The following is a 12763-nucleotide window of genomic DNA, read 5'->3' as shown; positions in this document are numbered from 1 at the left end:
AAGACACAGGACTAAGCACTAAGACAGAACCGGGACATGAACTAAGACACAGGACTAAGCACTAAGACAGAACGGGGACATGAACTAAGACACAGGACTAAGCACTAAGAAAGAACCGGGACATGAACTAAGACACAGGACTAAGACCTAAGACAGAACCGGGACATGAACTAAGACACAGGACCAAGACCTAAGACAGAACCAGGACATGAACTAAGACACAGAACCGGGACATGAACTAAGATACAAGACTAAGCACTAAGACACAGGACTAAGACCTAAGACAGGACATGAACTAACACACAGGACTAAGACAGATCCGGGACATGAACTAAGACACAGCACCAAGATCTAAGACAGAACCGGGACATGAACTAAGACACAGGACCAAGACCTAAGACAGAACCGGGACATGAACTAAGACACAGAACTGGGACATGAACTAAGATACAGGACTAAGCACTAAGACACAGGACTATGACCTAAGACAGGACATGAACTAACACACAGGACTAAGACAGATCTGGGACATGAACTAACACACAGGACTAAGACAGATCTGGGACATGAACTAAGATACAGGACTAAGAACTAAGACGGAACCGGGACATGAACTAAGACACAGGACTAAGCACTAAGACACAGGACTAAGCACTAAGACAGAACATGAACTAAGACACAGGACTAAGACCTAAGACAGAACAGGGACATGAACTAAGACACAGGACTAAGACCTAAGACAGAACAGGGACATGAACTAAGACACAGGACTAAGACCTAAGACAGAACAGGGACATGAACTAAGACACAGGACTAAGCCCTAAGACAGAACCAGGGAATTAACTAAGATACAGGACTATGACAGAACCGGGACATGAGTTAACTGAGATTCTTTAACCGGATAAAAGAAATTCATTTAAAATCTAAATTCGGGTCTATCCAGACTTTTGTGGACTCAGTGTGGATCCACAAAGAAACTTTGGTCTGATTTAACTCGTCGGTCACTCAAACGTTTCTCTAACAGATGTAACATGTTGCTATGACAACAATAAAGATTCGTCTCTAAATAATGTGGTTAACTTTTTATTTTACTGGGAACATTTTTCATTCAGAAGCAGAACTTCTTTGGATCTCAACTCTCTTATCAGTGGACTTTCAGTCCCTTCTCAGGTATTTTCCCTGATAAACAATAACAGAAATGTAGACGGGTACTAAAGTATAATCAGTGATCAGTGACTTTATCTTCAAGTCTTTCGTTTTGTAATGAATTTATTTCTCTACATGTCTTCATCACTTTTTCTGCAGTTGTTTGCTCCCTGATGAAAACGTTTGTTTCTAAATTTTATCTGGTGTGTATTTGTATAATGTCTCTGACTAAAACATTGCAGTGACGTCATTCAGCGGGCCGCTCAACAGGTTATAGAGTGAAATCGAGTTTGTAACTCCCTTCTGCTACGTAGCAGACAACATACATTAATATAGATGTTTATTTAATTCACAGGATTAATCATTAGGCATCATAATACAATATGAGCTCACTAATTATGCATTTAAACCTCGGCGAGATGTCACGCGCACGAGAAAATACAGATAACATAGGTGTACTGGAAATAAATCCCAATATAAGTCAATATATAGAAACAGTCACTTACAAATAAAAAAATAAAAAATTCTGAAGGCAGCAGGATCCGGATTTGGTTTCTAAAGACAGTAAATAGGCACATTTATTATTAGTTATTTTTTCTAATTAGATTAATAAGTTAACAAGCTCATTCAGGGGAGGGGGGACCCTGTGGGACCCACGACCGGGACCGGATACGGACGGTTTACCTGCTGGCGCGTGCGCAGTCCAGCGCCGCTCTGTGTGTGTGTGTGTGTGTGTGTGTGTGTTGAATCCAGTGCGCATGTGCGAGAGTTTCTCAGCTCCAGACACGAGCCGGGTTTGTTGTTGTTGTTGTTGTTGTTGTTGTGATTGGCGGACGGTCTCAGCAGCTGCACACTCACCTGGCGGACAGGTGCGACCGGAACCAGGTGAGATAAACACTTGCTAGATGACTGTTCGGACCCGGTCCAGACAAACTGTGCTAACCAGGCTAACGTAGAGAGGAATCTGCATGCTAACCGTGCTAACTTTGCCGTGCCAAGTAAACCCAGTCCACTTCTGGTCCCTGCTGTATCTGAAGCGGGTTCGCTGTGGTCCTGTTGGTCAAGCTGGTAGTTCTGTCTAACCCGAGTCGGTCTGAAAAGGATCAGCGGCCTGTGCTCGTGTGTTTGGACAGGGTCCCGGGTTGACCTAGTTTCCCTCCCGGGGCTAAGCAGACTGCCGGCGGGCCCCTGAACCGGTTTACACCGAAGACACTTTATGCCACATTTACCTGTTTAATGAATCTGTAGAGGTTCTAGGAAAGTCCGGGTCCTTCAGGTTCGGGCAGACAGCAGTGATACGGATCAGTGTGGATTCAGGAAAACCTCCAGGTGATCCGGACAGGTTCAACTTCAGTTACATCAAAATAAAACAAAGTAAATAAAGAGTTTGTCTTCAGGAAGTCTGACTGATCAAATTAAAAGACTTCCACCCACCAGAGCCGTCAATCAAACCAGACATCAGTTAAATCATCAGTAATTCAGAGTCAGCTGATCCAAACCAGCAGCAGCTGATCATCAGTCCATTATTACTTATTACTAAGTTATACCTGAGTAAAAGTACACCAATAGTAAAAAGTACCTCTACGCTGATCCAGGTCCAGCAGGCAGCAGCATCCCGGATCTGGAAGCAAAGGCTGAACAGGATCAGATATTTATTGTAATAATAATGTGACGGTTTGTCTAAGTTCATGATGTTTTTCAGTTCATTAGACATCTCAGCAGAAACACCTGCTGTCCGTTCGTTACTATAAAACATAATCATACACTACAGGCTCTTCAGGATGCCTCCATGTTTGTAGTTCAGGTCCAGTGAAAATTAGATACAATACGGCCCACATAAAGCGTCTGTGTATCAACGGGCTGTTCAAGGTGTCACTGTAGAAACGGGTTCCTCTGCTGCAGAATAGGCTGAAGCCGTTAAGAAAATTTACATTTACTCATTTAGCTGAGGCTTTTTTTATTAAAGCGACTTACAGTTGGTGAAAATGCCAGAGGTCACCTGAACACCAAAGGCATGCGTCCAGTCCACTGTACCATCACCACATTAACTCGTTGTTGATCCCTGAAAACTGTTTATCTCTGAATTTACTTGGTTTCTCAGTTTGTGTGAGCTGAGCGTTGTCTTTGTGTCGCTGGTTATTCTGCAGCAGAGGAAGGAGATGAAAGTTTTACTTTTGTCCCGTTTCAGGTGTTTCACTGGACCTGGACGTCTTAGATTTATAGAAGAACTAAAAAAAATGGAGGAGTTCTGAAACACTGGCAGTGTGTGTGTGCAGGAACAGTGATCAGACCTCAGGACAGGTGAACAGGTGTGTTTCTGTGTGTGTGTTACAGGAATAAGAAATACTCTGCAGGTCAAAGGTCGGCTCCTCCCCCAACAGTGATGGCTCTGATCTCTTTGGAAGACCTCGACGGATTGGACGACGAGCAGCTGGACGATGACATCACAGACAACCCCGAACCAATGGATGGAGATGACCGACTGCTGACACACTGGCAGGCGGTCGCCAGTACCCACCAGGTGTCGGTTCCTCCAGGTGAGGGGAGGGGTTGGGGGGGCCAGTACCCGGGCCAGCTGTTAAGCATTGAGTGTTTCTTCATCAGCTGCTCCTCAGACCTCTTCTTCTACATCTTTAATGACGTCGCTGTCAGGTGATGTCAGAGTTCATTAGGATCAATGAACCTGAAAGTGTCTAAGGTGACATCAGCACACCTGTCTGTCTGTTGCAGAGATGACCGGACCCATACAGGAAATGACACGCAACAGCCAGCAGAGGGAGCCCCTCCCCTTCGTCCCCGTGTCCTGCCATGAGAAGGTAAAGACCGCCACAGACCAGACCAGCAGTCAGCAGCAGGGTTTGATCCAGGTGTCATGAAGCTGGCTCACCTGTGCTGCATGTTGACAAAGGGTCACCAGTCCTACTGACCAATCAGATCAATGGATCAAAACCTCCAACCTCTTCATCGTGCTGATCAGAAATCTTCTTTTCAAGAAAACTAACCAAATTCATTTTAGTTAATTTAGTTTATCTGGACCTGGAAAGAGCTTTGATACCGTTAACCATCAAGTCCTGCTCCAGTCAAAACTAAATTCATCTTCTCTGAACCAGCAGTCCGCCGCCGGATTTAAATAAATAATGAACGTGTGTCTGCAGATGGGCGAGGTTCTGTACGAGGAGCGGGTCTACCCGGCAGGGAACTGGGCCTGCGTGACCCGACGAGAAGACCTGTACGAGCAGAGCATCTCCATGGGCTTCATGAAGCTGATGCGCTTTATCTGCAAAGAGAATTCTGCAGGTCAGACTCCGCCGTCACACTCCGTTAGCCCCTCCCACCCACAGCACACCTCGGGCAGCTCCTCCCACTCATAGCACACATCAGCTAGACCCTCCCACTGACTCCCCAGGTAGCCCCTCCCACCCATAGCACACCTCAGGTAGCCCCTCCCACTGACATATTGATCGTGTATAGGCAGGTACCTGGGGATGACAGTGCCAGTGATAAGTAACATCCACATGATGGAGGACGGTGTGACGTTTCAGAAAGACGTGGAGACAGCGTTCTTCCTGCCCGCCGACTACCAGGCCAACCCCCCCCAACCCTTTGACAGTGACATCACCATCGTCCACAGAGAGCCAATCAGAGTCATCTCCAGGTAAGAACACCCTCCGCTTCATTAACACGGCGCTTCAGTCAGAGCTGAGTTTAACCTGCAGGAATCCCCACTGTCCCTGAACGCAGCGCAACTTCCAATATCAGTCAGGTGTTATTGATCAGCTGATCTTTAGAAGAGACGCCGTCAGGTGTTACTGATGAGAGATAAAACCATCTGTTGCTGTAGTTAGCAGAATGTTTAACGAGCGTCTCTGCAGTCTGTCTGCTGTGACCTCATGGCGAAGGCGGACAGGTGTCAGACTGGCGTGTGAGATGATGCTCTGCTCTCTGATTGGCTGTCAGGGTGTTCTTCGGGACGACCACGGAGGAGACGGTCGGCCGTCAGATCGGCCTGCTGTGGGAGATCCTCGGGGTCACAGACGAAGTCAGCAGCCGCGACTACATGGTTGCCGTGTACGAGAACCCCAGCGTGCCCCGCCGCAGGAATGAGATCTGGTTCATCAGACGCAACCTGTAGACGCCTTCCCATCATCCTCTGCTCCAGCACCACCTCCTCCTCCTCCTCCTGTGATTGGTTGCTTTGTTGTTTGCATAGTGACACTAAGCCCCGCCCCTCCTCACTGACTGTCCTCCCATTGGTTCACACTGCCCGTGTCATAGCAACAGCAAATACATCACTTTATTTTGTCAAGCTTCCGTCTTGATTGGCTGTAATCTGACCAATCGGACGTTCTCCGCAGACCAGGTTTTCCCGCACTTTCCAATGCAGGTCATGAGTTCACGGTCCGATCGATAACACTGTAAACGTAATCACTTGATACCTTCTCCAAACCTGCGCAAGTACATCCAGCTGCAGCCCGCACACCTGACGCAAGTCACCTGACGCAAGTTGAACTTCCAAATCTGGTTTGTCCCAGAAGCCACCGCGCACAAAACGTGATGACGTTAATCTCGGCTCACGTACAGGATAGATCCTGATGCAGACCGTTTTCTTTAGAGGCCAGCAACAGAACTTTAATACACTTCTGAGAAGTTTTGAGACGAGAAATCAACTGTGTAGATTTCGAATATCGGCAGTTTTACGAAAATTGGCGGCGAAAGTTCAGAAGCTCCGCAAGTGCCGACGGGTGTTATACAGCTGCAGTAACGCTAGCGGAGGCTGCGCAGCAACAGGTGGTGAGGGTTAGGGTGAGGAAAATACTCGGGGGGGCTGTCAGGAATAGTTAGCCAGCTAGCTCCGGTTAGCTCCCCCAGGTCCAGTCGCACAGACCACTGCAGCAAAGACGAGTCCAGCAACCGCTGGACGATACTGTTAATGTTCAAACCGCTAATCTGTCATTAACGTCTCAGTAATGTTGTAAAGTTTTAACCTAAATCGAGACACAACTGGCTCGTGATGTAACGCTACACAATATTCTTGGTCTTTGAAACTTACAGTGGTATTAATTGAAACATTGCTCTATTATTATTTGGCTATTATAAATAAAAATGTGCAGGAATTATAGTATAAATATACTATATTAATATATAACTATCGTATAGTAAATATTAACACATAACGTACACCGATTACTACGTTGACACATTTTTTAACAGCTCTTTTTTAATTTAACGGCTCTGCGTGGGCCGAGCGGTCGAGGTAAACGCCATCACGTTTTGTGCGCGATGGCTTCTGGGACAAACCATATATGGAAGTTGAACTTCAGTCACGTCCGTCTGCGGCTGCAGCTGGATTCTTCCCGACCTGCGAGTGAGACAGGAAACTAACTGTAAATAAAGATGGCCGCCGCATCTCCATTTCCTCCCACTTTACAAAATAAAGCCAAAATATCCTGTCGCCGCCATCTTGTGCTGGTGACGTCATCTGGTGCCAGAGCCCGCTCTGTAGTGAGGGGAGGGGGGGGGGGGCAACTACTTTTAATATCTGAAAACTGAGTAAAAACAAGACGCAGCTTTTAAAAGGTGACCTCATCATTAAGAGACAAACTATCCGAACCACACAGGGAGGGAACGTTAAATCAGGAGGAACGTCCTCTTTCACATCACCGTCCTCCCGCCAGGTGGCAGCAGAACCTGACCAGGAACAGCTGCACAGCGTGACGCAGTCTGCCCGACAGGAAGTCACTTGTAAAGGTTTCAGAGTAAAACAACGAAGCTGCAGTCCGACAGGAAGTGACTTGTAAAGGTTTCAGAGTAAAAGGATGGTGGTGGATTAAATATTTAAATTGTTTAAGAGTCTGTGGGTTTTGTTGTGAACTGGCGGTTACGCGGTTTCCCTCCTGTCTTTGTGATTTGATGTGAAATCAGTTTAAAATCAATCAGCTCTGTGATTTTTGGTGCCTGTTTGAATTTTAATATTCTTACTGTTTTTTTTTTATGGTTTCCTTCTGTTCCAACATTTGTGTATAAAATATTAAAATAAAATTGACGACCGTCTGTGTGACATCAGCTTTGAAGATTTTGGGTTTTAACCCTGAGCGCGCCTGAACATAGCCTGAGAGGCGAAACCCAGGGTAAAACAAACCTTCGCCGTGAGGCGTTTGGTTGCTGACCGACGCCGTGTTCAGGTACGCTCCGTTCATTTGATGATCAACATCAGAAACACTGTTGGTCATCGATGAGCCGTCCAGCTGCTCTCCTGTGACGCCGCCATGGTAACCCTGTACGACCCAAATGGGACGTTCCGTTTCAGAACAGACGAGAACAGGCTGACGTGGAACCAAAACAACTTTATTTACAAAAACGGGTCTGCAGCCTTTCGCTCGTCTCTACCAGATCAAAACACCCTAAAACATCCAAAAATAAAAAACAGGAAGCAACACAGGTAAAAAGGGGCGGGGCTCCGTGTGACGTCGTCCAGGTGACATCAGATCAGGTCGGCCACTGCAGACAGAGAACAAACATGTCAGCCAATCACAGGAAGCGTGCAGCGCAGGGTCAGTCAATACCAACCAGTTCTGATGATGCAGCGGATCCAGAAGAAACCCGAGTACTGACATCAGTGAGTACTGACATCAGTGAGTACTGAGTACTGACATCAGTGAGTACCGACATCAGTGAGTACCGACATCAGTGAGTACTGACATCAGTGAGTACCGACATCAGTGAGTACCGACATCAGTGAGTACCGACATCAGTGAGTACCGACATCAGTGAGTACTGAGTACCGACATCAGTGAGTACCGACATCAGTGAGTACTGAGTACCGACATCAGTGAGTACTGAGTACCGACATCAGTGAGTACCGACATCAGTGAGTACTGACATCAGTGAGTACTGACATCAGTGAGTACTGACATCAGTGAGTACTGACATCAGTGAGTACTGACATCAGTGAGTACTGACATCAGTGAGTACTGACATCAGTGAGTACTGACAGTGAGTACACCCAGCGGTGTGTGCGATTGGTCGGCTCGTACCGTTCATGGGCATCTCGTCGATCTGGGTGGAGTAGTACTGCTCGATGTCCCGCAGGATCCTGATGTCGTCGTTCTTCACAAAGTTGATGGCCACGCCCTTACGGCCATAACGACCGGATCGGCCAATCCTGGAGGGGGTCAGAGATCACGTCGTTACAGTCGACCTACTGGCCCCGCCCCCCACATTTAACCACAGACACAGCTTGAAGCTCATTTCTAATAAACACCTACAGATGATTAAACACGGCGGCCCGACCGGAGATGGCGAGATTCTCAACAGTATTCAGTAGAAGAAGAATTTCTTTCCATTGAGCTGAAGCTTTTATCCAAAGCGACGGACAGCGGCTGTAGAGGTCAGAGGTCGCACGCCTCTGGACACACGAGGGGGTCAGTGTCTCACTAGGGGACACATTGGTGGACGTGTCACGGTGGGAATCGAACCCAGGTCTCCCGCACTGAGGGCGCGCGTCTTATCCACTGCACCGTCACCACCCATAGCGTTAGTTTAACCCGGAGGAGACTCTGGGCCCCGACAGATCCGTCTCAAATTCGCGCCTCCTGATCCTGTGACCCAGAGATCCATCTCAGCGCGGGGAAGTCCAGGAACACACACGGCGTGCACACGGCGTGCACACGGCGTGCACACGGTAACGTTACGTCAGGCAGAGCTGCTGAATCGTCCAGCCCCAAGTCACGAGTTGTTTCAGATATTTAAGATGGTCAAACTCTCCTTCCTGCTCCTCCTTAAAGACGTTTCACTCTGAGATCCTGAAGTTCAGCGTTCCCACGGCGAGAGAGACGCCGCGCACATTAACACACGAGGAGGCAACAGAACTTTACACGTCCCGACAGGATCATCAGGAAACGGTTCGCAGCTTTGCTGTTCGAATCGAAAGGAGGAGCAAAACACATCGGACCTTCGTTAACATTTTCTGGACTGCTGGTTTTTATTGAACACAGCTGATTTTATCAGAGATCGTGATGAAACGGGACGAGTTGTTCGCTTAGACTTGTGGTTTCTGTAAGAATTAAACTGGGGCTTTAACATTCACATCACAGCCCTCTGCCTCGTTTCCACTTTCCCTTTGACCCGGTCGCTACAACATAAAGACAGGCGCCAGATTAATACGTTCATCAAACATCATTCATTCGTTCACCAAAGCCGTGGCGCCGTTACGATCACTGTTTGATGGCCCAGTGGAGCAAATGAAGCACCGCGAAGCTTCAGTGAACCGACTGGACGGAAAGCTTCGATGCTTCGTGAGGCTTCATCTCGCCGTCGCCTCAGTTCAGCTGTTACCAGCAGCCGTCTTACGAAGGCTGCGACGTGCACAACATTACTGCAAATCGCCAGAAACGGTTGGTTCAAACTAGGAAACGCGAGCAGTTACAGTCTGAAACCTTCCTACGCTCTGGTCAAATCTCCACCTGTCCACCGTGCGGAGGAGCCAGTGTCCACGAGAGTTGTAGCATTTTAACAAAGGCAGGAAACGGTTTGATGTTAATATATTAGTTACAGTTCTGTTCTTTTTAATGTCATATTAAACACATAAAAATAAATAATAGTAAAGTTTGCAGCTTCCCACCACTTCATTAATTCCAGTTTCAGCTGGTTCACTTTGTTCATTGTAAGCAGGCTACAAACTCGTCAGTCATCGCTCTACGTTGTTTTAACGGGGATGTTCAGGCGGCCTCAGGGCGGCCGGTGCACCGGGGAAATCCCGGCGTGGCGGAGGGTTACGGTCGGTTCGCACGGATCTATTTTTAGGGGCGTATAAGAGCGCACGGTAGATCCCTGCGCCCAACGCTACGCAGAATCACCCCGGAGACCCTGTGCCGACGTCAGCATCTGTTCACTGTTGTCATAGTAACAGAGCTCATTACGTTTCTTCTGTCTACATGAGCTCTGACCCCCCCGGCGCCACTTCCTGTCAGCGTACCTGTGGATGTAGAGCTCTCTGTTGTTCGGCAGGTCGTAGTTGATGATCAGAGACACCTGAGGGACGTCCAAACCTCGAGCCCAGACGTCGGTGGAGATCAGGACCCGGCTGAAACACACAGGAGCAGCTCAGAGTCCAGTTCAGAACCAGTACAGTACAGCAGGTGGAGCATTTACACACGGGTCCAGCAGCAGGGAAATGAAGCTCTGCTGCTGGACTGCAGGGTCCCGGTCTGGCTCAGGACCTGCTCCGTTACCTGGCTCCTGATCTGAACTCCTTCATGATGGACTCCCTCTCTTTCTGAGGCATGTCTCCGTGCATCGACGACACCGTGAAGTTGGCCTCCCTCATCTTCTCCGTCAGCCAGTCCACCTGAAACACAAGCACAGACCCGCTCAGTCCGGTTCTGGTTCTGTCAGACGGTCCGAAGGGGAACCATCGGGTCAGGGAGCTGAGCTCTGAAGGTCTCAGCACGTTCAACTCTCTCTCGCTCTCACCTTCCTCTTGGTGTTGCAGAAGATGACGGCCTGAGTGATGGTCAGCGTGTCGTACAGATCGCACAGAGTGTCAAACTTCCACTCCTCCCTCTCCACCGCCACGAAGAACTGCTTGATGCCCTCCAGGGTCAGCTCGTCACTGAGGGGGGAGACAAAGGGGGGGGGGGGGCCGACTTCAGAACAGAGCTTCTGGACTGTGCCAGGCAGGTTCATGAGGACCGGCTGGGCGCTGCTGGCGGACTCACCGTTTGACCAGGATGCGGATCGGGTCTGTCATGAACTTGTTGGTCATCTCCAGGATCTCGTGCGGCAGCGTGGCGCTGATCAGAACCACCTGTGTGGCCGGAGGCAGGTAACGGTACACGTCGTAGATCTGCTCCTTAAACCCTGAACAAGTAACAGGTAAGAAGACCGGTGAGACCAGCACAGACCGTCTGCAGGGCCACGTTACAGCTGGGTCACAGCTAAACCAGGAGGAGGAGGAAGAGCCCAGGAGGAAGAGGAGGAGGAGCCCAGGAGGAAGAGGAGGAAGAGGGAGGAGGAAGAAGAGGAAGGAGGAAGAGGGAGGAGGAAGGAGGAAGAGGGAGGAGGAAGAGGAGGAAGAAGAGGGAGGAGGAAGAGGAAGGAGGAGCCCAGGAGGAGTTTTGAAATTCTCCATCCTACAAATCCCTAAAACAGTCCTGCATCAACAGCCATCGCTGGTTAAAGGCCTCTGCACCAGACTCCATTCAGTTTTTGGTCATTTTACAGCGGACCTTTCCGGTACAGGAAGTCTCTAACGTCATATATTAGGCTTGTTTTGTGTGGAACATACGTAAATTCTGAGTTTCCACACAGACATTAAATGGCGGACCAAATCTCCGCCTTGCGGCGCTGCACGCTTTAGCCAGTAAAGTGTGGCCGGCGCAGAGAAGCCTGCGCTTTAAGACCCTCCCTTATTGTTAAGGTCTCATTTTTGGGAACACTTCGGTTTCCACAACAACGGACAAGTCGGTAAGACGAAAGCAGCGGGCCCACATTTCTCAGTAGTGATCGATGTTTCTGGCAGCCCTCTGTTAAGATCACCTGACCAACAGGAGTGAAGCCGCCAGGTGACATCACACCTGCACGTGCTCAGTCTCACCTTTGTTGAGCATCTCGTCGGCTTCGTCCAGGACCAGCATCTTGATGGCTCTCGTCCTCAGACTCCTGCGGCGAATCATGTCTGCAGAAAAACACACAAACAAACGTCAGCCTCTTATTCCAGGTTTTCCTGGTCTGACATCAGGAAGCGCGCCGCCGCGTGTGCGGTTAAACTCACCAAACACCCGCCCGGGCGTCCCGGACACCACGTGCTGACCGTAGTCCAGCTTCCTGATGTCCTCGCCCACGTTGGTTCCCCCGATGCAGGCGTGACACTGGACGTTCATGTAGTCTCCCAGAGCGAGCAGCACCTGGACACACAGGACACACAGCCAATCAGAAACCAGGACACTACCTCACCGCTGACCGGCCGGGTGTGATGGCGTGGGCGGGACTACCTTCTGAATTTGTCCCGCCAGCTCTCTGGTTGGAGCGAGGATCAGAGCCTGGGTCTCCCTCACCTGCAGACAGGAAACACATCACAGCATGATGTCATCACGCCAACACCTGCACAGGTGAACCCCCTGAAACCTTAACGTGAACACTGACCTGGATGTCGAGACACTGCAGCACCGACACACAGAAGGTGGCGGTCTTTCCTGTTCCAGACTGAGACCTGAACACAGCAGAGAGCAGCTGTTAAACAACATCAGGTTCACTACGGGGAGCACTGCGGGACGCCGGGGATCACTAAAGGACGCCGGGGATCACTACGGGACTCACTACGGGACGCCGGGGATCACTACGGGACGCCGGGGATCACTACGGGACGCCGGGGATCACTACGGGACGCCGGGGATCACTACGGGACTCACTACGGGACGCCGGGGATCACTACGGGACGCCGGGGATCACTACGGGACGCCGGGGATCACTACGGGACTCACTACGGGACGCCGGGGATCACTACGGGACTCACTACGGGACGCCGGGGATCACTACGGGACGCCGGGACTCACTACGGGACGCCGGGGATCACTACGGGACGCCGGGGATCACTACGGGACGCCGGGGATCACTACGG

General features: G+C 49.7%; 2 protein-coding genes across 2 annotated transcripts in view; one reads left to right on the top strand and one right to left on the bottom strand.

Annotated features, from left to right (window-relative positions):
- The first annotated feature begins 1894 nt into the window (after nt 1-1894).
- On the top strand, nt 1895-7091 carry soul4 (heme-binding protein soul4). The gene is made up of 6 exons (XM_046048107.1): nt 1895-2031; nt 3481-3683; nt 3877-3962; nt 4302-4443; nt 4618-4801; nt 5104-7091. Exons 2-6 carry the CDS (start codon nt 3530-3532, stop codon nt 5276-5278), a joined length of 741 nt encoding a protein of 246 aa, XP_045904063.1. The 5' UTR covers nt 1895-2031; nt 3481-3529; the 3' UTR covers nt 5279-7091.
- Nucleotides 7092-7470: 379 nt separating this feature from the next.
- The window catches only part of eif4a3 (eukaryotic translation initiation factor 4A3), a 7071-nt gene continuing 1778 nt past the window's right edge, over nt 7471-12763 (bottom strand). Inside the window, exons 3-12 of the mRNA XM_046047862.1 lie at nt 12289-12355; nt 12138-12200; nt 11918-12050; nt 11741-11821; nt 10863-11004; nt 10618-10756; nt 10377-10492; nt 10121-10228; nt 8181-8308; nt 7471-7644 (exon numbers count right to left, since the gene is read on the bottom strand). Coding sequence (XP_045903818.1) covers nt 7628-7644; nt 8181-8308; nt 10121-10228; nt 10377-10492; nt 10618-10756; nt 10863-11004; nt 11741-11821; nt 11918-12050; nt 12138-12200; nt 12289-12355 — 994 coding nt within the window. The 3' untranslated portion in view covers nt 7471-7627. The remainder of the gene's footprint in view (nt 7645-8180; nt 8309-10120; nt 10229-10376; nt 10493-10617; nt 10757-10862; nt 11005-11740; nt 11822-11917; nt 12051-12137; nt 12201-12288; nt 12356-12763) is intronic.

Source organism: Micropterus dolomieu, linkage group LG04, assembly GCF_021292245.1.
Source record: "Micropterus dolomieu isolate WLL.071019.BEF.003 ecotype Adirondacks linkage group LG04, ASM2129224v1, whole genome shotgun sequence".
Classification (NCBI taxonomy): Eukaryota; Metazoa; Chordata; class Actinopteri; order Centrarchiformes; family Centrarchidae; genus Micropterus; species Micropterus dolomieu.
Note: the sequence above shows the minus strand (reverse complement) of the source record. Positions and strands in the feature narration are given on the sequence as shown.

Coding starts and splice junctions, on each gene's coding strand:
- soul4 (XM_046048107.1), top strand. CDS start 3,530: ATGGCTCTGATCTCTTTGGAAGACCTCGACGGATTGGACGACGAGCAG. Junction 3,963..4,301: donor CCGTGTCCTGCCATGAGAAG/GTAAAGACCGCC, acceptor GTGTGTCTGCAG/ATGGGCGAGGTTCTGTACGA. Junction 4,444..4,617: donor CTGCAAAGAGAATTCTGCAG/GTCAGACTCCGC, acceptor GATCGTGTATAG/GCAGGTACCTGGGGATGACA.